The sequence below is a fragment of the Symphalangus syndactylus genome, chromosome 13 (genome assembly GCF_028878055.3).
Source record: "Symphalangus syndactylus isolate Jambi chromosome 13, NHGRI_mSymSyn1-v2.1_pri, whole genome shotgun sequence".
Lineage (NCBI taxonomy): Eukaryota > Metazoa > Chordata > Mammalia > Primates > Hylobatidae > Symphalangus > Symphalangus syndactylus.
The window spans coordinates 126,490,886-126,514,846 of NC_072435.2; the positions used below are offsets into that span (position 1 = coordinate 126,490,886).

At 45.7% G+C, this 23,961-nt stretch overlaps 1 protein-coding gene and 1 pseudogene across 7 annotated transcripts in view; one reads left to right on the forward strand and one right to left on the reverse strand.

Annotated features, from left to right (window-relative positions):
- STX2 (syntaxin 2) overlaps positions 1–23,961 on the reverse strand; it is a 50,633-nt gene that overhangs the window by 6,840 nt on the left and 19,832 nt on the right. For 4 of the 7 annotated variants that reach the window (XM_055236650.2, XM_055236649.2, XM_055236647.2 and 1 more), the window contains exons 4-9: positions 17,241–17,315; positions 12,883–12,956; positions 11,126–11,234; positions 5,019–5,092; positions 4,757–4,894; positions 2,115–2,225 (exon numbers count right to left, since the gene is read on the reverse strand). In XM_055236650.2, the coding sequence (XP_055092625.1) occupies positions 2,115–2,225; positions 4,757–4,894; positions 5,019–5,092; positions 11,126–11,234; positions 12,883–12,956; positions 17,241–17,315 (581 nt within the window). Of the gene's footprint in view, positions 1–113; positions 434–2,114; positions 2,226–2,756; positions 2,782–4,756; positions 4,895–5,018; positions 5,093–11,125; positions 11,235–12,882; positions 12,974–15,049; positions 15,422–17,240; positions 17,316–23,961 lie in introns of those variants that run through there. The other 3 variants (XR_008650018.2, XM_055236653.2, XM_055236654.2) reach the window with 3 other exon arrangements.
- Positions 19,604–19,701, forward strand: LOC129461377 (uncharacterized; annotated as a pseudogene).

The window sequence follows — 23,961 nt, forward strand, 5'->3', positions numbered from 1 at the left end:
GGTTGCAGAGAGCCAGGATCGTGCCACTGCACTCCAGCCCGGGCAACAGAGCAAGACTCCATCTCAAAAACAATAATAAAATAAAATAAAGCAAAACACCCATCAGAACTCACTTTAGAAGCTAAGTTACAGGACACTGCTTAATACTGCTACGCGACTTCTTGAGAGTGACTTAGTAAGGTCAGACTGCTTGGCGATAAGCTGCTATGTAACTGTTATTTCACGTTTCATCCATGCGGACAGCACAACCATGTCATTTTGCCACATTTCTGATGACTGAGACATGCAGTTAGTTTTCCGCATGTACAGAGGTATGGGCCTGCTAGCTCAGTGACGGACAGCCCCGCTGCCTCGTCAACGAAGCCCCTACACACTCAGTCCTCGGCCTTTCGCTCCTTCTTTTATGTTCTTGGCAGTTACTTCTTCACTGCTCCTGACACAGCATACAGAAAAAAAAACCCTTCTACAAACATTGCCTGGCCTCCCTCTGAGGGCCACATGGCTCCCCGGGAACAAATGCAGGAACTAGGAGTGGGGGCGACCCACACCTGAGCCAGGGGCAGCAGCAAAGCATTTGGGTGGCAAGGGGACAGGGAGACGAGCCAGGAGGGTTCCATTAGCAGGCATCTAATCAAAAAGACAGTGTCATTTCTGAAACAAGCATCACGCCTCTGACGAGTTCATACGCCAGGTACCACACAGACCCCAAGCACCTCACAAAGCCAGGCTTGCTCATCCACAGAGGAGAACGAAGACGTATCACACCCACCACCTTCCTCCTTTGTAAAACCAATGAAGTTCCACTATCGTTTTCACCAGACTGATGTGTTCAGGTCATGGAGAAAAGGAACAGGACTGCCTTTTTTTAATGAAAGCTGACTTGGGCCTGGAACTAAGTTAAGCACTTTATACAGGTATCTCTTCATCTCAATTTTCATTAGGGGCCAATTTTTTTTAAAGCAATAAATGAAATAACGTGAGAAACCACGTCTGGCATTTCGGAGATGACGAGCATACTTAGACATACCCAGGAAAAGTGGCGGGTGTGCCCTGGCCGCTGAGCCTGCAGCCCGGGGGTGTGAGTGAGGGTGTGCCCTGGCGGCTGAGCCTGCAGCCCGGGGGTGCGTCTCAGGGCCATCACCTGGAGGTGCATCCACACACACCATCTCACTCCATTTTTTCCTAACACGGTGAATATCAGCATCTCTGCGTATTAGCACAAGGAGGTGACAATGTGGAAAACCCATAATCTCTCCAGTGTCAGAGGCACTATCATAAGATGCCTAAGTTAGGACAGTAAGTTTTAAATTTTTGCCCCTGTAACAAAATATCACACAGGGTTCCCTGAACCCTTTTAATGCAAAGTCTGTGCATCTTGAGTGAAAGGGGCTCCCTTCTTTTGAGGATCCCTTTAAGTGGGTGCTACCTAAGACTGCAGGTCCACGGTCTCAAATAATTGTCTTCTTTCCTCCAAACCAAGAATTCACAAATAACCTAAATTAAAAATAAATGTTCATTGCATCAAATGTGTAGCCAACAATTTGGTGCCGGGCACAGTGGTTCACTCCCAAATTGCCTGTAATCCCAGCACTTTGGAAGGCCGAGATGGGCGGATCACTTGAGGTCAGGAGTTCAAGACCAGCCTGGCCAACATGGTGAAACCCTATCTCTACTGAAAATACAAAATTAGCCTGGCGTGGTGGCGGGTGCCTGTAATCCCAGCTACTCAGGAGGCTGAGGCAGGAGAATCACTTGAACCCGGGAGGCGGAGGTTGCAGTGAGCCAAGATCACTCCATTGCACTCTAATAGCCTGGGCAACAAGAGCAAAACTCCAATTCAAAAAAAAAAAAAAAAAAAGTGCTGGGATTACAGGCATGCCACCACACCCAGCCCTAGGGTTTCCATTACTTAGAACACAAAAGGGTTTATACTACAAATAATTCATCTAATAAACCTTTTAAATTTTTAGCAAAAAGAATTATTTCCATTTTAAAACAAAACATTTATTTAATTATTTCTTGGAATACCTTTTAGGCAGGCTTACATCAATGTATCACAACTTGAAACCAAATGAAGAGAAAAACACAGCTTAATTCTTCGAAGCCAAACTCACCCTTCTCGCCTTGCTCTGATATTTGATAGCTTTTTTTGTTTCTTCTTTAGCGTGTTCTACATAGTCTGTGGCATTCATAACGTTTCTTTCTATGTTGTTGATCATTTCACCCTTAAAACAAAAAGTTTCAAACTTAGAAGACATTTTCAAATGGCTTAATTATGTATCTTTAAGACAACCACAGGACAAAGTTTTTATATAAACACAATGTGCATGTAATGGATACTGAGGTTTTTTTTCACATTTACAGAAAGATAAAAGATGAGGCCATTATACATGTGCCAGTGCAAAGCAATTAAAACTCAATTTATATTTTAAAAAGAACGAAAAGGAATGGGCCACCATGTTGATAATTAAAGGCATCTCAAGTCAATTCTGACATACCTTTAACACGCAGACACTTTCCACAGATGGCAGGGTGAAGGGAGGCAGCCAGCTTTTGGTTGAACTAGTATTTTACCATTATGCACAGACAGACAATGTACAAAGAATGACATCTTTTCCACAAAGTAGAAAATTGTAACTACTTCTTCAAATCAGTAAACTGAGCATAGCTCACATCTGATACTCAATTGACTACATTCATGAGCAAAATGTAAATGGAGGTGAATTCAGCAAAGTGTGAGGGAGGAAACGTATTACCTGGTTTTCTGTCCACAGACACAACCTGCAGCAGTGAATCATAAAGCATTGAAGAATGACGGAGAGTTAACTCACTCAGTCACAAACTTCAACTTACTAGTAATCTCTGACTATGCATACATTTGCATTAGATGAGTCAATATAATGCAATACCAACAGACTTCTAAAAGGAAACAGTGAAACAAAGCCAGGGATACAGCCATTTTTCTAACGGAGCTTAATGCAATGCATTTGGTATAGAGCAATTACAGTTGAAGTCTAAGGTACTACAAAAGCTTTAGTAATTACAGAAATCATCACTCGTTCTTTCTGTCCAGCTGGTTTCCTTTGGAATGCTTCCTGTAAATAAGTAACCAATGGTAATCAGACTACCCACACTCCACTTATCATATAATGAATGGCAACGGGGCCCCAAAATCAAAAAGGAGTAAGATCGTCCCATCCCTGCCCTCTGTGTAGCTGTTGGTTTCCTCTAGCAAATGCTTATAAATACAAACATTAGCCGGGCATGGTGGTGCACACCTGTGGTCCCAGCTAGTCAGGAGGCTGAGTTAGGAGAACTGCTTGAGCCCAGGAGGCAGAGGTTGCAGTGAGCGAAGATTGTACCACTGCACTCCAACCTGGGAAACAGAGCAAGACCCTGTCTCAAAAAAAAAAAAAAAAAAAAAAAATAGGCGTGGTACCTGAGTTTTTCACACACATTCTCATGATAAAGTTCCTCAAAATGAACAGTGTTTCTTAACAAGGTTGCTGAAGCAGGCAGGAACAATCCTGTGTGTGGATGGATTCCTATCCTTACACAATCCAGGCAGTCTCAGAAAATAAGCCCATCAGATGTGAACCTACTTAGGGGATGACTCCAGCCAAAACAGATCCGAAACCAGGCTCAGGACACGTGAGGAAACCATTTACTTAGGATGGTTCGATATAAATGCTTCCGCTTCACCTAGTGGTCAGCTGAATCCTAACCAGCAACAGTCTTATCTCCATGGTATTTGAAAAAATAACGAGAGGACTTTATTCAAAGACAAAGAGCGAGTGTGAACATATCCATGCACATCACAGAGCATGTGATCTGTGATCCATCCTGTACTTTACATGGAGTTCAATATATACATACATATATATATATATATATATATTTTTTTTTTTTTTTTTTTTTTTTGGAGACAGGGTCTCACTCTGTCACCCAGGCTAGAGTGTAGTGGCGTGATCATAGCTCACCACAGCCTTGAAATCATGGGCATAAACAATCCTCCCATCTCAGCCTCCCAGAGGAGTTTTCTATTTTTTAAGAATTGCATTAACTCTTTGGTTCACTCAGAAGGGCCTTTCCACACCTGCTCTCACTCCCTGTCTGTGATACTGGACAGATGGGAAACCCCGTGTAACAGGCACAAGCTTGTATCTGTGTCATAGATTGTATCCCCACTTGGGGTTGATTCTTTCAGACATTTCTCCTAGTTATTACTGTAATATATGCTCCTTATAGAAAATCTGAAAAGAAATACTTTTAGAGAAGATTAAAATTCCCATAGTCTCACTGCCATTACACTGTTTGGTATACGCCTTTCCTTCTGTGAATACTGTTTTATGGAGCCGAGCTCATGCCACATGTTTGTGTTTATGTACTCATACGTATGTATGGGCATACACAGAAGATCTTTGTATCTCCCTTTTCTCTTAATTCTAGCACAAACATCTGCATATTTCAGTAAGAATTCTCCAGGAACAAAGTTTAGGTTGCCTATGGTTGCCTAAAAGGCTGACCTATGAACACTCCATAATTTAATCAACTGAACCAGTCCCTTCCTGTTAACAGTTCAACTGTTAAAGCTGCTTCCAGCATTTCAGCATCACATTTAACACTGCAATTAACTTGAATTTGGTGGATCCAAAATAACAGCTTTCCTAAATACATCCACTAGATAGAGTGGGATGCAGTAAGATTTTACATATGACTGACATCTCTCTTGGAGAATGCAAGAGTCTGTAACTACCTGAGTCTCCACAAACATAGCCATGTCCATGAACATCTCATGCAACTCTCGGATGCTGGTCTCCAGCTTCATGATGTCCTTGTGACGTGACTCGATTTCGTTGAGAGCTTGTCTAGTAATTTGTGAATCTGATATAATCTTGGAAAAACAAAAATAAAAGATAATATTAACAAACTTATGATGGGTGTGGACGTTAAAGGGTTTTTAAAAAGCTCTGTCTACAGAAGAGGACACGGAGCCACAGGGCCACACCCCCACTCACGTCGGAAGTGAAGATGGATGGCTTCCCGCTCTCCAGCATCTCTTCCAGCTCGTCGTCTGTGGTGGTTCTCCCAGCTGAAAGACCCGCAACCACAGCCCCACTCAGAATGCAGCGCAATTTAAAAACAAAGCCGTTTGCAACCATAAGTTACAACTACAATCGTAGTTGTTAGCATTTTTCAATAACTTTTTTAACCTTTTCTTAAGCAGATATTGACAATGAGAAATGAACCTAAGATTGAGGAACAGGAAGAACTAAAAATACTCCGAGAAACTTTATAAACATTTTAATATTAGTGAGAAACAACTGCAGAAAGGAAATCGGTAAACAATGTTTCGGCACACTGGTTTCCCTAAGAGTTTAACTCTGCCTCAGGTAAAAGGGGGTTAAGCTGAATGTAGCATGTATTAAATGGGGATCAATAAAGTCCACGTAATGAGAGTCAGATGCCTGAACACTTTCTATGTTTTGGAAGTTAATGCTTTCCTTTTGAGTTAAATGTGTAATGACTTCTAAGAAACACGTACACAGGATTTTGGAAACCTAATTGTTAATTACTATTTTTCATAGTTTGTGCCACAGAAGACAAAAGTAAATGAATAAATGTCATAATTCAAATGTCATCTAATAAGCAGCATTATTCATAATTGCCAAAAAGTGGAAACAACGCAAACGTCTGTCCCCAATGCCTGACAGAGCAAACTGCGGTCTAGCTGCACACTGACATATTCAGCCCCGACGCCTGACAGAGTAAACTGCGGTCTAGCTGCACACTCATGTACGATTCAGCCACATTCAGCCCTGATGCCTGACAGAGTAAACTGCGGTCTAGCTGCACACTCATGTACGATTCAGCCACATTCAGCCCTGATGCCTGACAGAGTAAACTGCGGTCTAGCTGCACACTCATGTACGATTCAGCCACATTCAGCCCTGATGCCTGACAGAGTAAACTGCGGTCTAGCTGCACACTCATGTACGATTCAGCCACATTCAGCCCTGATGCCTGACAGAGTAAACTGCGGTCTAGCTGCACACTCTTGTACAATTCAGCCACATTCAGCCCTGATGCCTGACAGAGTAAACTGAGGTCTAGCTGCACACTCATGTACGATTCAGCCACATTCAGCCCTGATGCCTGACAGAGTAAACTGCGGTCTAGCTGCACACTCTTGTACGATTCAGCCACAAAAAGAAAGGACACTTTTGGTTTTTGTTGCTTTGTTTTTTGAGACAGGGTCTCACTCTGTCGTCCAGGCTGGAGTGCAGGGGCACCATCGCAGCTCACTGCAACCTCTTCCTCCCGGGTTCAAGCAATTCTCATGCCTCAGACCCCTGAGTGGCAGGGACTACACGCATGTGCCACCACGCCCAGCTAATTTTTGTATTTTTTGGTACAGGCGTGGTTTCACCATTTTGACCAGGCTGGTCTCGAACTCCTGACCTCAAGTGATCTGCCCGCCTCAGCCTCCCAAAGTGCTGGGATTGCAGGTGTGAGCCACCATCCCCAGCCCTTTTTATTTTTTTTTAACAGAGATAGGGTCTCACTGTGTCACCCAGACTGGAGTGTAGTGGTGCAATCTCAGCTCACTGCTGCTTTGACCTCCTAGGCTCAAGCAATCCTCCTGCCCCAGCCTCCCAAGTGACTGAGATTATAGGCACACACCCATGCCTGGTTTATTTTTAAATTTTTTTTTTACAGAGATGGAGTCTTGCTATGTTGTCAAGCTGGTCTTGAACTCCTGGCCTCAAGTGATCCTCCCACCTTGGCTTCCCAACCAACATGCTGGGATTAGTATACATGTGAGCCACCACACCCTGCCCACCGCATGGTGAAACCTTGGAAAGACTGTGTTACAGGAAAGAAGTCAGTCACAGAACACATATTGTATAATTCCATTTATACGAAACATCCAAAATGGGAAAATATACAGGGCTAAAAAGTAGAACGCAGATGCCTTGGGCTAGGAGAAGAGGAAATGGGGAATGACTGGTGGTGGGTGTTAAGTTTCTTTTTGGGTTGATAAAAGTGTTTTAAATTGTGTGTGGAAATACACCAAAAACCACTGAATTAATTGTATGCTGCAAATATCATTCACACATTAAGAGATTTACTTCTCAATAAAGTTGTTGAGATGTCATTTAATAAAAAAAGTTTTAAAGTTAGTAAATTGCAAAATTTGTTTACTTACACTGTTTTTTTGGGAGGTAATTCTCAATCATTTAAAAATCTATTTAAGGGCACACACAGTGGTATACATGTATAATCCCAGTGCTTTGGGAGACCAAGGTGGAAGGATTGCTTGAGGCTAGGAGTTTGAGACTAGCCTGGGCAACATAGCAAGACCCCATCTTTACAACAAATAAAATAAAACTTAAAAATCTATTCAAAATAGCTCAATAAGGAGATTCTCTGCGTTTTGCTTTGCTTTTTTAAAAACATGAAAATTGTTTTAAATAATGTAAAATATAATCATCAAAACTAGAAATTTCAGCTTGGGCAACACAGTGAAAACCTCGTCTCTACAAAAAATAAAATTAGCCAGGTATGGTGGTGTGCTTCTGTGGTCCCAGCTACTCGAGAGGCTGAGGTGGGAGGATCCCTTGGGTCCAGAAGTTCAAGGCCACAATAAGTGGTTATCACAACATTGCACTCCAGCCTGGGTGACAGCGTGAGACTTTTTCTCCAAAAAAAAAAAAAAAAAAACTAAAAGTTACAGTTCATGTCTCATGTTCACAAAGCTCTTCCCACTGGCTAACTGCTAAGTCTGAGAAACAGCCTGGAGTTACGGCATGTGAAATGTAGTGTACATTCGTAATTCCTTATCCAGAATGCTGAAATCCAAAACATTATGAAAACTGGGTTTTCCTTAAGCTTGATGTCAAAATTCAATGAGCGGCAAAATCTGACCTAAACTGAGTCATGGCTATTTACAATCTTAACTCATCCCCCTTACTGTGAATCCTCACATTTCACTGGAGAGCTATGTGAATGTGCCTGATTCCAGGGTGCAGTCCTAGACCCCACCTGGGGATTACATAATACACCTCTTATACATTGTACTATCTTCCTAAAATCTGAAAAATCCTGAACTCTGAAACACATACAGCCCCAACCATTCCAGAGAAAGCACTGTGGACCTATGTAACATGCCCTGGTCCAAGAAGAAAGTCACTTGCCATTTGAAGAAATAAAGCATACACCACAGGAAAAAATATCCTGTGATACAAGGTAAGAAACCTGCCTGATGACAGGGCTGACGGAAGGAAGAAAGAAAGGGGAAACAATGGTTTTAGGTGCAAGGATTTGGAGAAGACCACTGCATGAAGACAGCCTGCTGTGTGGCCAGAGTGATGCCATCCTGAAGCAAAACCGCCGTGATGACCGATGTTTGACTCGTGCATGCCAAGCTGTTCTGCAACAAGGTCTGAAGACGATGCCTCCGGCACAGGCAACCTCTCAAGATGCTCATCCAACCTGACCAGTGGTCACAAGTCTTGTCAAGCAAGTGAGAAGACAGGGCCGGCTGCACACGTTCTACCCTGAAAGCCTGCTGTGTAAAGAACGCTTTCTGAGGGCAGGCGGCTATGGGATCCACCGTCTCTGTCTCTCAGGGGCTTCTGTTCATACGTCCCTAGCCAACGTTTCCTTCTGAGAAACCGGATTTGTTAGCCTCTTTCTGTGGCCCCTCAGCTCGCTCAGCCTTTGGGGGTGAGTGTGCATAGACCTGCTCACTTCAGAATAGCCACATGGAGGGTTTAGAATTTAACAGACTTAAAGAAATTACTAAAAAAAAAACTCCCGATATGTATATGATACTTCATTGCTTGTAAGACACTTTCACAAACAGTACTGCATTCGACAGAGTATGATCACAAGAGAAGAAACTGGAAATGAATTCTGTGGGCTGAGATAGAATAATGTGGGAAAGAGGAGAGACAGGCGATCTGATCACGCCACCAGATTCACATCGGGAGTGAAGACAGGATAGAACCTGCAGGAGAGATGGTGCGGGCCCTTCAACCCCAGGCTGGGGAACTCTGTGCTAGAAAAGCGCTCACCACAGAGTCCCAGAGCGTAAACCCTCACAGTGCAACTGGCTGCCTGTAATGATGACTTTCACTTTAAAAAGGACTAACAGATCCCTGAAGTCAAAGTGGTTTGTAAAAACTTTTTCATAGAAAAGCAGTCTAGTCGACATCATGATTGAGCATTTCTGCCAGGATGGAGCAACAGGGACCGTATTTTCCCTGCCACCTGAAATAACAACAACAAACCCACCAATATCTACAAAACAATGATTTCCAAGACACTGAGCATCAGGCCACACAGTGATTCCCAACAGATGGAAACAAGCCAGGTGAGCCTGCTGCTGCCCTCAGACGGAACTCGTGTCAGCCACAGAGCAGACAGGGCCCAGGTGGAGCCCAGGGGAGGTCCTAAGGCAAAGGCACAGAGCTCAGGGGAGACCAAGGCAACTGGATTTGCAAGATGGAGTACGAGAGATGAGAGAGATGCAGAGAGCAAGCTGCACAGACCCCGCATGCTCACTGGAGTGCTGACCGGCGTGCCAGAGGGAACACGCTGCCAGGCAGATGAGGGTGCCATGAGGTTCACGGCCATCAGAGCAGGTGCTCAGAAGGGTCTTGCCTCAGGAGTGAGGAACGACAGGCCCTCAAATAAAGCTGCTCTGCTCCCTCTAAATGCAAGATCCCAAAGGCTAAACCATGCTCATGTGATTTAACTACATTCTAAAACAAAGCCCAAGGAGATTTACAAAAATACTCAAAATACAGAAATACTCGGCACCCAACAAATTAACGTTCACAATGTCTGGCACACACTCGAAACTTACCAGGCTCGCAAAGAAGCAGGAAAACACAAGCCACAGAAAGGAAGGAAATCAACCAACCAGAGCAGACAGGACACTGGAGTTGGCAGACAAAGACGTGACAAGTTACTACAAGTGCGTCCCAGGTGTACAGTGGAGAGCAACACAGGAGACACGTAAAACACCCAGCAGAACTAGCAACAGAAACCACAGTGTCTCAGATGAAACATACACCAGAGGAGGTTACAGGCAGATCAGACAAGGAAAAGAAAGTGGCCAAAAGCAAACACACCGGAAAAGAGTACCTAAAGCATGAGGAGCCTCGCTGAGCTGTGGGACAAGGTCAAGCGGCCTGGCGGGCGTATCACAACATTCTCTGAGGGGGATGCCTGGCGGGCGTATCACAACATTCTCTGAGGGGGATGCCTGGCGGGCGTATCACAACATTCTCTGAGGGGGATGCCTGGCGGGCGTATGACAACATTCTCTGGGGGGGATGTGCGGCATCAGGAGCCGGGATGGGCCTGAGGCTTCACCTGACATGCGAGCTGACACACTGGCCTGCCAGGGCTCAGTGGAGGCTGGCAGAAGGTTCAAGGCCCCAGGTCAGGGACAAAGGGATTTCCTACTCACAGCACAGCAGGCAACCTGAGGCTCATGAGCAGCTGCCCACAGCCCCCAGTCTCATGGGGAGAGGCAGAGCAGCTGCAGTGGGACGTCCTCACAGTGGGTTTGTGTCACAGCTGAAGGACCCGAGCTTGGGAACCCCAATCTTTCACAATGGGGAGTCTGCAAACCTGACCAACCTTTATCCCTGAAACAGACCCGTCTGTCCCCAAAGAAGGCGCCATCTCCACTGCCACAGCCGACTGTCCCCACAGACACCCCTGAAAAGAGTCTGGGGCAATAGGGCCGCTGCCTCTGCTCACAGACAAGGAGAGATGTGAGGAGCCACGAAGATGCCCCGGAACCAGGGCAGGACGGGACTGAGGACACGGAAACACTCAAAAAGGAAATGACTGAGTGCTCTCCCAATCTCCCTGAAACTCTAAAAGCAACAGCAATGAGCAAGGTAAACCCCACCTTAGGACTTCCTGAAGACAGGAAGAACGGGTTTGCCCGACTCACGGCACCGGAAGCTACGAGTGGTCTTTGGGTTTTACAGTATTGGTGAAAATAGACACGGATTTCCTTTTCTGAAGTTAAAGTCATTTGAAGTGAGACCTTAAGGGAGAAAAATATGATTTTAACAAAGACGGAGTCTCCATTACTCACTTATCTCCAGCTGGCGCTGGATGCGGCCCTTGCTCCGCTCCCGAAACAGAGTCTGTGCCTCATTGTACTCCGCCATGGCTTCCACAAACTTCCGAGACAGCACCGAATGCTAACAACACAGGAAAACTACATTCGTATCTGAGGGCCATGCCTTCTACTGAAAGTGACATGCAAGACATGCATTTTGGAAACTCAAACTACATGTTATTCTGCTCCTGCAAATGGAAAATGACGATGGCAAAGTCCCCATGGCAGTATCTGTGCTAAGAACTTTGCGTGCATGATCTGACCTAATTTTCACAAGAGCCCTACTATGCCAGTCACATCCCTACTTAAAGAAAACCATGACTTCGAGGTCACTAGCCCAAGGTCACAGGCTTTTCTGATAAACACGGATCAGCACTGGGACCCAGGCAGGCGGACCCCAGAGCCCAGTACTTCATCGCCTCGTGCCCATGAGGGGACCCAGGCAGGCGGACCCCAGAGCCCAGTACTTCATCGCCTCGTGCCCATGAGGGGACCCAGGCAGGCGGACCCCAGAGCCCAGTGCTTCATCGCCTCGTGCCCATGAGGGGACCCAGGCAGGCGGACCCCAGAGCCCAGTGCTTCATCGCCTCGTGCCCATGAGGGGACCCAGGCAGGCGGACCCCAGAGCCCAGTGCTTCATCGCCTCATGCCCATGAGGGGACCCAGGCAGGTGGACCCCAGAGCCCAGTGCTTCATCGCCTCGTGCCCTCGAGGCCTCAGGGCTCTGTCTTCCTCTGGGCTGTACCACAAACCACTAAAACGTGGCGGCCTTACCACAAACACAAATCATTTGGATAACTCCCTACTCTTCGGAATAGAACTCTGTTGATGGACTGAATAGATTTTTCTTCACAATAAAGAGATGTTCTATAAATACTGTGAAAGGAAAATAAAATCGCAGGACCTCACTCTCACTACCCCAAACGGACAGTTAAGCTTGGGAACTGAGTCATGCAAAATACTGCCCTCCCTCCTCTTCCCAAACAGATGGCTGCAGTGACAGAAACCGCACATCTCCCCAGCATCCTCCCGCACAAAGTGCTCACAAGGAAATTCCTCGTAGGTCCCAGAATCTTTCAGAATCCATATCCCCCCCACCAAAAACTAACTCTAAAACAGAGTTCTGCAGAATCTCACCCTGACAATGTACATTAGCTGCTTATCTTCACAGGTACAGGACAAAGACAAGACTAGAAGTCACCCTGGGCCCACCCTGAGAAATGCATGTGTAGCTCCTCCCTCAACTCAGGCTCACACTGGCCCAGGTAAGAGGCGCATCTGGGCATGGGAGGAGTGCAGCATCGACCCCCACTCCTCTCTTCCCACATGTGAAATGTGAACGCAGTGAGCACTGAGCAAAGCCTCACAGCAGCGTGGCCACCTCGCTGCCTATCCCCGCTTTTTCTCTCTTTTTTTCCCCCTTTCCTCCTTCCTCTCCTGCCCGCTTCTTCCCCTTTAAATACTAAAGTCCTCAAAACCCTCTTCGGGAAAGGCACAAACCACAGATCCTACTCTAATTTGTATTTCTTTTTTCCAAGTGTGTCCTCAACTTTGGCAAAATAAACCTCTGTTTCAGATACTTTTGTTTTACAATACTATATTATTTTTGTGCAGAAACACTATGAGGATAAGCATGACAGTAAAGATGAAATTATTCAGAGTCTCCAAGAAGAAAGTAAAAACACTTATTCTGCGACATCACTTCAATCTAAACGAGGCTGATAGCAAACCTGGGTTCTTCGTATCCGAAGATCCACTGAAGTCCAGTTCCCACTCTCATCCTGATCAAAACTTTGTTCAATAGCTAGGAACAAATAGGAAATAATTACCTTCCAAATTTAAAAATGAAAATGTTCCAAGCCTGACTTCAAATTCCTTTTATTTCTTATTTTTGAAGTATCTTTATAAAACTAAAGCTAATGAACAAGTGACCTTTTAAAACAATCTACTAAAAAGACAATCCCCCAATAGGAAATTATTTTTTGAGACAAGGTCTGGCTCTATCACCCGGGCTGCAGTGCAGGGGCACAATCTCGGCTCACTGCAACCTCCGCCTCCCAGGCTCAAGCAGTCCTCCCACCTCAGCCTCCCGAGTAGCTGGGATTACAGGCGTGTGCCACCACATCCAGGTAATTTTTGTACTTTTTGTACAGACGGGATTTTGCCATGTTGCCCAGGCTGGTCTCGAACTCATGAGCTCAAGTGATCTGCCTGCCTTGGCATCCCTAAGTGCTGGCATTACAGGTGTGAGCCACTGTGCCCAACCCCATCAAGAGGAAACATGTATATGTAGATACACACAGATATATATATATACACACATATATGCACACATATATACACAGATACACACAGATATATATACACACATATGTACAACTACGTATTTACTCATACAAAAAAATGGAAACATAACCAACAAATTTTAAAACTAGGTACCACTAAAGGGAAAGGAGAAACAAGGGGACGACAAAGAAAGAAGCTAGACTCTGAATATGTTTTATATATTTGACTTCAGAATGACATAAATACTTCACAAAACTTAATGCAAAACTAAATTTAAAAAAAATCCCTTAACTTCAAAGGAAAAATAAAACAAACCTGACAGTAAGTCAAGTTAATGATATAAACACACAGAAGAGCCAGGTGCAGTGGCTCACGCCTGTAATCCTAGCACTTTGGGAGGCTAAGGCAGGCGGATCACTTGAGGCCAGGGGTTCGAGACCAGTGTGGCCAACATGGTGAAACCCTGTCTCTGCTACAAATACAAAAATTAGCTGGGCGTGGTGGCGGGTGCCTGTAATCCCAGCTACTCGGGAGGCTGAGGAAGGAGAATTGCTTGAACTCGGGAGGCGGAGGTTGCAGTGAGCCGAGATAGCGCCATTGCACTCCAGCCTAGGGGACAAGAGCGAAACTCCATCTCAAAAAAATAAATAAACACACAGAGGAAAAACTATTCAAAGTAACTTTAAAACCCAGTAATTTGTAGCTGGACACAGTGGTGTGTGCCTGTAGTCACAAGTGCTGGGGGGATCACTTCAGCCTAGGAGTTTGAGGCTGTAGTGCACTATGATCACACTGGTGAACAGTCACTGCACTCCAGCCTGGCCAGCACAGCAAGACCCCAGGTCAAACAACAACAACAAAAAGTAATTTGATTATATAGCCCAGTGGGATATACCTATAGACAAAAAGAATGACAAAAAAAATAAAAAATAAACCTTTAAGTAATCATACTCTTGACAGTAGATGCTGGCATAATTATTTTGAATCTGTTGTGTATGTACTATGAATAGCAAGTGAATAATTATGTGTCAGTGAGAACCAGAATTCGGGGCATAGTTGAAAGGAGATAAAGATGTAATATTGCCCGTATTAAGTGAAAATCCTTTCAAAAAAAATTTTTCAGTCCTTCCTTTAATCTTAATTTGGAGTCTCAGTAACAAATCATGATTCATTTTATCTTTTAAAAAAAATCTTAGCCCGGTCCACTGAAAAAGCCTAGGAAAGAATGGTCAGGTCATCGTCATGTATAGCCATACATTCCCCAGCATGCCGATCTCGGTGTCTAGAACATTCTTTAGACAGAGGAGCAGGGCTCCCTGGGGAAATGGCTGATGCCAGGCCCAGGGCAGGAAAGGGGTGAAATGAGCATAGGGACTTTTGTCACAGCAAAAAGTGGAAAGGCTGTCACAAACAATGAGGGGGCTACCAAAAGGACTCAAGAGTCCATCCTACTAGCCAAAGAGACCATCTGAGCATTAAGGATAACGCAGCAATGAAAACATCAGATGTGTTTAAATCCGTATGTTCAGGATGATGGACAAGAAGCAGCAACAGAGACTCTCCCTGGTCATCTCTGGAGGAGTCCAGGGAACCGCCCTATGAAAATTACACCAGAGAGAGAGAGTCCAACGCAGATCCTCTCTGTCCTCCATGATCTGTGACCCAGAATGTGCTTTGGCTCCCTTGGTTGGAGAAGCCAGGTCATTTATCCTACAGAACCTGCCACGCTGCACATTTTGCTGATTTCACCCTGCAACACGTTCAGTAGGCTCTGCTGTCCTCTGTATTTACTGTGGGCTCATAGTTAAATTCTCGAAACTACCCAATTCAAGAGTTGAAGGGGAAAGGTTTCTTTTTAAATAACTATTCCAGCAACTAAACAAAGAAGGAATAATAAAATCAGGATATTCATGCTTGTAATCCCAGCACTTTGGGAGGCTGAGACGGGCGGGTCATTTGAGGTCAGGAGTTCGAGACCAGCCTGGCCAACATGGCGAAACCCCATCTCTACTAAAAATACAAAAATTAGCCAGGTGTGGTGGTGGGCGCCTGTAGTCCCAGCTACTCAGGAGGCTGAGGCAAGAGAGTTGCTTGAGCCCGGGAGGTGGAGGCTGCAGTGAGCTGAGATCGTGCCACTGCACTTCAGCCTGGGTGACAGAGTGAGACTCCATCTCAAAAAAAAAATAAGTAAATAAATAAAAACTAAAATAAAATAAAATCAGAATATTACTGCTTGCAACTTCTAATGAATTATGGATCTTGGAAATAATCATCCATTTTTGACAATATCACAGAATAGAAAAGAACGTTATATCTTATTTAAAATTTTACTGAACTTACTTAGAGCCAAGAAAAAATGTTAATGTCACCATTAACATCTTTTTTTTTTTTTTTTTTTTGAGACAGAGTCTTGCTCTTTTGCCCAGGCTGGAGTGCAGTGGCGTGATCTCGGCTCACTGCAAGCTCCGCCTCCCGGGTTCACGTCATTGTCCCGCCTCAGCCTCCCGAGTAGCTGGGACTACAGGTACCCGCCACCGCGCCCGGCTAATTTTTTTTGTATTTTTAGTAGAGACAGGGTTTCGCCGTGTTAGCCAGGATGAGTCTCGATCTCCTGACCTCGTGATCCACCCGCCTCGGACTCCCAAAGTGCTGGGATTACAGGCATGAGCCTCTGCGCCCAGCCACCATTAACATCTTAAGGTAACCATGAGGACATAAAATCTGTAATCAGATGCTGCATCTTTACATTTTAAAAACCCACAAAAAACGCCTGAATCAGATAAAGCTTGGAGAATTTAACTACCAACCTACAGCAAATTCAGAGGACAGCAGAGCCTATTAAATGTGCTGCAGATGTAAGATCAGCAAAATCTGCAGCATGGCAGATTCTGTAGGACAAATGACCTGGTTTCACCATCCAAAGGAAAAAGTGCCAGAGAGAAAAATCATGAAGGGAGAATCTCATTTTTAAAAGCCAGGGTTTGGTCCTTATTTGGGACTCAATTCAAGCAAACTGTCAAAAAAAAAAAAAAAATCGTAAGACCACTGGGGAAATAGAAACTCTGCCTGGATATTTTGTACTATTAAGTAATTATAATGAATTTGGGTTTAGATATAATTGTGGTTGTGCTTTTGGAGAAGCTTCTGTTTTTGAAATACACACTGATGAAATCTCAGATGGCTGGGATGGGCTTCAGAATAGACTGGGAGCGGGTGGGGGTGGGAGCTCATGGAGAACTGTGGAGGTGGGGAGTCGGCTTGTGGTCGCCTCTCTCTGCTTCTGCACACATCTGAAACCTGCCGTAATGAAAGTATTTTATCATCTGCACAGAGAGTGTTTTTGATCTTGATGCCATTCTGCAAAAATCAAATACAATGTGTTCTTCTACCAAATCAAGAAAAAGCAACCCCTGGTTAAGTCCCATGTAAAAGCTATAAGCCTCCCAAAATACTACTGCTGCTAAAGCGGAATGCCATACATCATCAAATAAATTCTACTGAAAGTTTGAAAGAAATGAGCAATTGAAGGGTCCATTCAAGAACAGCTTGGCAATTCACCTTCCCAAACATCTGCAACTTAGCCTGAAATGTCATAAAAAATGTAACAGTATAACAGTTTATAAGCAAACACATAACCTTTTTGAATATGAATTAGTACCCTGAATTACATACAAATAATTTATTTTAAAGCAGTCACTATTTTAATTTTTAAAAATGTAAAAGAACAAAAACCAATAAAGAATAAAATAACAAATACCCATACTCCCAACATCAATAATTAAACATAAAACTTCAAACTTACCCTTTAACTTGGCTCGAATTTTATTCGCAGTTTTCTTGATTTCTTTGTTCAGATCTTCAAGCTCTTCTTTTATTTCTATAAAAATTTAAAATAAAAAAATAAAATACAGCATCTGAGCTATAATATCCAACATAAATGATACCCAATAAATTTAAGTGAAACAGTATGCTTAGTAAATATTCACTTTTTTTCTGTAAGAAAAACTACCACTTATACCAGTGGTTCTCAAGGTGGGTCCCTAAATAGCAGCTTTCATAAATATCAGGTGGGAGCTTAGTAGAAACACAAATCCCTGGGGCCCTCCCTGGACCTACTCAGAAACTGAGGTGGGGGCAGTGGCCCAGCAATCTGAGTTAGCAAACCCTCCAGGTGACACAAGTTTGAGACTTGCTGGTCTATACCCATGAATGAAACTGCTGCCTAAATCCACTGCTAACACCTAGACCTGGAAAAGGAAAACGGAGGCGTAATGATGATCTCAACAAAGTCTCCCGTGTGTGTGCTTTTCTCTCGTGCTGTCAGCTGTCTCCCCAAGACGCCCGAATAATCACAGCCACCACTTCAGCGCTGCTGGGCCGGTCGCCCTGGCCTGGCTTCTCAGACACTCAGGGCTGCAAGCAGGGGGCGATGGAGGCAGGGACCAGCCTCCTAACACGGAGGGAGGCCAGCAGAGCAGGAGCCGACACTCCAGGGCGGTGCTGAGACCTAAGGCCACCCAGGGCATCACAGCAGCCTCTGCTTTCATGCCTGGCTGCCCCAGAGCCCAGGGGGGTGGCAGGATGTCTGCTCCATGCCGCACACTCACATTTGCCAGTCCAGTGGCTGAAGTGACCTGAAGGGGGCTTCTCTCTCCTTTGGGCAGAAGTTGCTGAAACAGGGCGGCAGCCCTGTTGTCGTTTTAGAGAGTCCTGCACTTGCCTCTCTCACTCAATCTCACACGCATCAGCCGGGGAAAAGGCAAATGTTTCTGCCATAGACAACTTGGCCAAGAATGAAAGCTTTCAGAGATGCCCATTCTCTTCCTGGCACCCCCTCAGCTGAGCACATGCAGGGTGCCCCGAGTACCCACTGCATACAAGCGTGTGCTAAGTCTTCTTTCCATGTTCAGCTACAGTCATCAGACGCAGCCTGGCTCCTCCAGGGTTTCAGAGCCAGATCAGAGGCTGAACGATCTCCAGAGGTGACAGGTCACGCACCAGTAATACCTACTGAGTACTTTATGTGTGCGAAGGCTCATGTCACTAAGGAGGCTAAGACGATCACCAGGGATCTGACAACTTGGTGAAAAAAAGATAAGACAAACCCAGGAAGTGCCAATGCCACACAGAAACTAACAACGGACGAGACAGGTTTCACAAAATGCCATGGGCAGCGAGGAGGAGAAGCGTCTACTGCAGCTGTCCCACAGGAGGGGACATCTGACCTGGGAGTGGAGAGACTGGTGGCTTCCATTCCAGGCAGAAGAAGGGTCTATGGCACAGAGCAGCAGGACGGTGGGCTGTAGTGACTAGTGTGGGAGGAGGCCAACTACAGGCTGCCTGGGCAGCAGTGTGCAGGCCTGCCTGAGTTTGGGGCTTTTACTGAGGGCACCAGTCAGCACTGAAGGTTTCTGAGCAAAGAAAGATATCAGCAAAGATGCATTAGAAAGATTTTTTTTTTTTTTTTTTTGAGAGTCTTGCTCTCGTCACCCAGGCTGGAGTGCAGTGACACAATCTCGGCTCATTGCAACTTCTGCCTCCTGGGTTCAAGCAATTCTCCTGCCTCAGCCTCCCAAGTAGCTGGGATTACAGGCCTCCGCCACCACACCCAACTAATTTTTGTATTTTTAGTAGAGATGGGGTTTCGCCATATTGGCCAGGCTGGTCTCGAGCTCCTGACCTCGTGATCTGCCCACCTCGGCCTCCCAAAGTGCTGGGATTACAGGCGTAAGCCACTGCGTCCAGCCTAGAAAGATTATTTTTAAGCAGGGCACAGTGGTGTGCACCTGTAGTCCCAGCTACTTCAGAGGCTGAGGCGGGAGGATCACTTAAGCCTAGGAGTTTAAGGCCAACCTGGGCAATTAGCAAGACGCCATCTCTATTTAAAAAAGCAAAGAAAAAGAAAAAATGAAGAAAAATTATTCTGATAATGGATGAAACTAGAAAAAAAGAGAAACTAGACACAAATGGGTCATTTCGTGGTTCTCCTCTGTGAACATGTTTCTAAAGGGAGATTCTCAGGGGAATCTTTCTACCACCCCAAGAGGTATTCTGAAATTTGTGGGGTACTTCCAGTCATCATAAAAAAGGGAGAGCCGCTGGCATCCAGAAGACAGGAGCCAGGAATGGCACCAGCCAGCACCACACAACAAAGAACTGGCCTCCATCCTCCTGTAGTTCCTGAGCATGACGACGGGGTGTTCGTGCACGTGTGACATGTGCCACCCTCGAACCTCATTACATCAGCACATCACCCACTGACCTGCATAACTGCCAAATGCACACTGCTCACTCAGGCAGGAGAAAAGACCTGTTTTCCTGAGCCCAGAACCTGACTCCAGCTTACAAATAAGCCCTATTTTCATCTGCATCGTTTCAATATCCAGTGGATTTTCAGGAATGCAACTGCCATGTCACCGCTCTGCATGGCAAGAAAGCTGTACTTCGTTCTATTTCAGTGACACCAACTGCCTTAGGAAAAGCACAGAGAAGCCTGCTAACGGCAGCTGAATCACAACGCCTCATCAGCTTGCAGCCTTGGCTGTCACAGTCACAGGACTTGTTTGTAGGGGGGCAAGCACCTGAATTTTGTTTTCTGGTGTTGTGCCTGAGCCTGCACAATACAATCTGTACTTCAATATGTAAGTTACTTCCATTTTATGTCTCCTTCATATTAGTTTGGATATTATATATTTTTTTTAAATTATGGAGGTAGGTAGGCTATATCATCTATGAACTTCATTTTAGAATAGTAAAGGGAACACAAAATGCCTTATAAAATGGGGCATTTAACAGGAATTAGAGAGACTTGCTATGAATAAAGAGGGTGGCAGGTCCATAGTTTGTGGGAGGGATGCTGGCTCCTGTGGTGCGTGAGGCTGATGCAAACACCCCCAAGGCCTGGCCACTGTGCCTGGGGAATGAGGACTGAGTGTAGGAGTTGAAGCTAAAACGTACACACAGCAAGGGCATTTGTGCAGGGGTCCGGCCCAGCCAGCGCCTGAGCACAGCTGAGGACAACTAGACTCGGGAGACGGTCTTGAGCCACTGCGCAGCCACAGAAACCACGAGATCTGAGAGGTGAGCCTGCCAGTGGATGAGAGTCTCCCTCTCGAGCTGGTGGTCCACAGCAGGACTCACTCCCCTGGGCAAAGAAAGCCCTTGGCCCTTACACAGCACGGGTGGGGGGCACTCAAGAAGGAAAGAGTGAACTAGGTGCCACTACAGGCACACGAGGCTTGAGCAACTCATCAGCAAAATAAAAGAGGCACTGCCTGTCCGATCCTGCAAGCTGCAGACGCAGGCCATGAGGTCACATTTGATAAAGGTGGTATTTCAAATCACTGAGACCAGACGGGAATATCAGGAACCTCCTCTTCCAGCGGCCTAGGTGGTTCGGCTCAATCCTGCTGCTGAGAACAATTAGAAAGGGTAGACACAATGCTCTTTTCAAATCTCTGTAAAGCCATTAGAAACCTAACAAGGTGTGAAAATAAATAACATAAAATAAAATAATAATAATAATAAAGAAACCTAACAAGGCAGGAAAGAAGACTCAGAAGAAGAAAACCCAAAGAGGTGGGCCCCACCTTTGCAGCCACTTTTACCTGGGGGCATGTGCCAACTCCATAAAAGGCAGCTGAGCTGCAGAGAAGCTGAGAAAACTGCTGACTTGGAGAGGCAATGCCCTAGGAGGAACAGTCAGGTGGGAAGCTGGCCCTCGCAGGGGCTGAAGCCTCAGTCTAAATCATCTAAATCCCTAAAATTAGATCCAGAATTGCTGGTGCTTCTAGCCATCTGCCAGAAATAAAAATAAATCATCTCTTTAAAAAGAAAATACCATTTAGGACTCAAATTATTACTACAAATAATTCCAATACAAAGCTCAAAACTCAATCAAAAATAACCAGGCAAACAAAGAAAAAAAACACATGAAAAAAACCCAACAAAAACAGACAACACTAACCCATCCACAGAGGCACCAGTTAATGAAGTTACAAGACACAGACGTTAAAACAAATTCAAAGAGGTAAAATGTAAGATCATAAATTTTGTCAGAGAATAGGACAGTATTAAAAGGAACCAAATGGAATTCTAGGAGTTAAAACCAATCCAAAAATAATTCCATAGATGAAGAAAGATTCCCTGACCTGAAAGACAATCACTGAAGAAAAATCGAAAGATAAGTCAGGGAAAACATTTTCAAAATAAAATATATAGAGAAAAAATGATGAAAAATAGAGAACAAAAGAGGAGAGACAGAAGGGATACACTGAAAAGCTCTAAAAGACATACAATTCCAGTCGCAAAGAGAGATGACAGAAAATGGAGCAAGGATGCTATTTGAAGAAGTAATGGCCAAAGTTTTTCAAAACACAGCCAGAAAATGTCAATCCAAAGATTAAAGAAGCCTTATAAGAGAGAAAAAGAAAACGAAAACCACATCTCTAAACATTAAAGTAAAACTGCTAAAACCAAAGACCAAAAACCAAGTATCTTAAAAGCTCTAATTAGCTGACCCAAAAAAAAAAAGTGAAGCCAAAAGACACTGGAAAAATATGTTTTAAATCTTCAGAGTGGTGATAGAAAATAACTTCTAAACTAGAATCTTCTACTCAGTGAAAATATCCTTCGAGAATAATACTAAACTGAGGATAATTTCAGATAATAGCGAATCTTCACTGAAGGAGGTAAGAAGGAAGGGGAGAGGAACCGCAAGGGCAGGAAGGCCTCGGGTGGGGTGGTCTCAGCCTGTGGTGGGGGCAGCTGGGCTGAAGCAGGGCAGGGGTCCTGGAGCCGAGACTCCCTAGGAAGGCCCTGCAGCGGGAGGGGATGCCGGAGCCTGGCCACACAGCTCCTTACAGGGAGTACGCGCGGCTTCATTTCTGAAGGGAGAAAGCCCCATGAGCTGCCCCCATGCCCTTTAGGAGAGGGGACAGGAGAGGGGTAACATAGTGAGAAACGCTGTTTCTACAAAAAAAAAAAAATATATATATATATATATATAAATTATCTGGGCGTGGTGGCATAAACCTGTCATCCCAGCTACTTGGGAGGCTGCAGTGGGAGGACTGTCTGAGCCCAGGAGGCTGAGCCTGCAGTGGCAGTGGGCTGAGATCACGCAGCTGCACTCTCGCCTGGCCGACATAGGGAGACTCCTCTGGGGCGGGGGAGGAAGAATCACAACGGCACTGAAAGGCAGATGCCACCACTAGCTCATTTCACACGTGTGGGAACTGCCCCAGGAGAGGTTAAGTGATGCGTCCAAGGCCACACAGGGATAACCGGTGGAACAGGATCTGAATCCAGGGCCACAGAGGCGCGGCTTCCTCCAGGCCCTCCCTCCAGGGCCTCCGCACAAGGAGCCGCGTCTCCGTGAGTCTGATTTCCCGCAGAAAAGCACAGAATGCACGGGAGCAGGCTGCGCTGGAGATGGAGACGGTGCAGACGCGGTCCCAGCGCATTCGGAGCGGAGCCCCAGGGAACCGCTGAGGGAACAGGAAGCAGAGAAAACGGGAGCGAACGCAGCCGCAGGACGACCGCACCCGAACACAGGGTGCAAGCCAGGCTGACGGCTGACTGCAGGAGCGAATCAAATCCCCGCCGTCCTGCAGGGGGAATCCCAGCCTCGTCGTCACTAAAACCCAAACCAGAATCACACACACTTCATGCTCCTGCAGGGCTGGATCCGCGTCTTGGAGGGCCTGAAATTTCTACGTTTTGCAAAGACACCCTTTTAATACAAAAGAAAAAAGAAACAATACAAAAGTAGAAAGTGAAAAAAGAAAAATGCAGGTAAAAGGTCCTTCGTCCACCTCTGCCCTGGCATCCGCGGCTGCAGGTGGCGCGGCGCGGGCGGTGCTAGGACCGGGGACCCGCCCCGGACCAGCTGCCTCTGGCGCCACCTGGCGGCCGCCGTGCCCAGCCCTGCCCCGGGTCCTGAGATTAATGGGGGACCTCCGGGAGGGCAGCAGCCCGGGGATCGCCCTGCTCACCGGGACCTAAGCAGAGCGCCTGCCCGAGGATGGGGAGACACGGGGGAAGCGGAGCACAGTAGTCCCCCTTCCTCCCTCCCACCTTCCCCTCTTCCTTTAGGAACAAGGCGGGAAGGCCAAGAGGCTGTCCCTCTCTGCATTATCCCGGGCCCATCACTGGGATAGAGGAATCACTGCATTTTGCTTTTTAAAGACTGACCAAGGAAGCGGCTGGAGGCTGCTGCCTACATTTTGGTTCACATTCTCACAAAACAAAAGACAAAAAAGCAATGGTTTTCTTTAGAGCCCAAAAGGGACTATCATGAAACAGTAACAGTTCTAAATTTACTCAAAAAATAGTTCTCTCTGCTATGACTTGGCAGCAAAAATGTTTTGGAGGTGGCCGGGCGCGGTGGCTCACGCTTGTAATCCCAGCACTTTGGGAGGCCGAGGCGGGCGGAGCACGAGGTCAGGAGATCGAGACCACGGTGAAACCCCGTCTCTATTTTGTAAAAATACAAAAAAAAATTAGCCGGGCGTGGTGGCGGG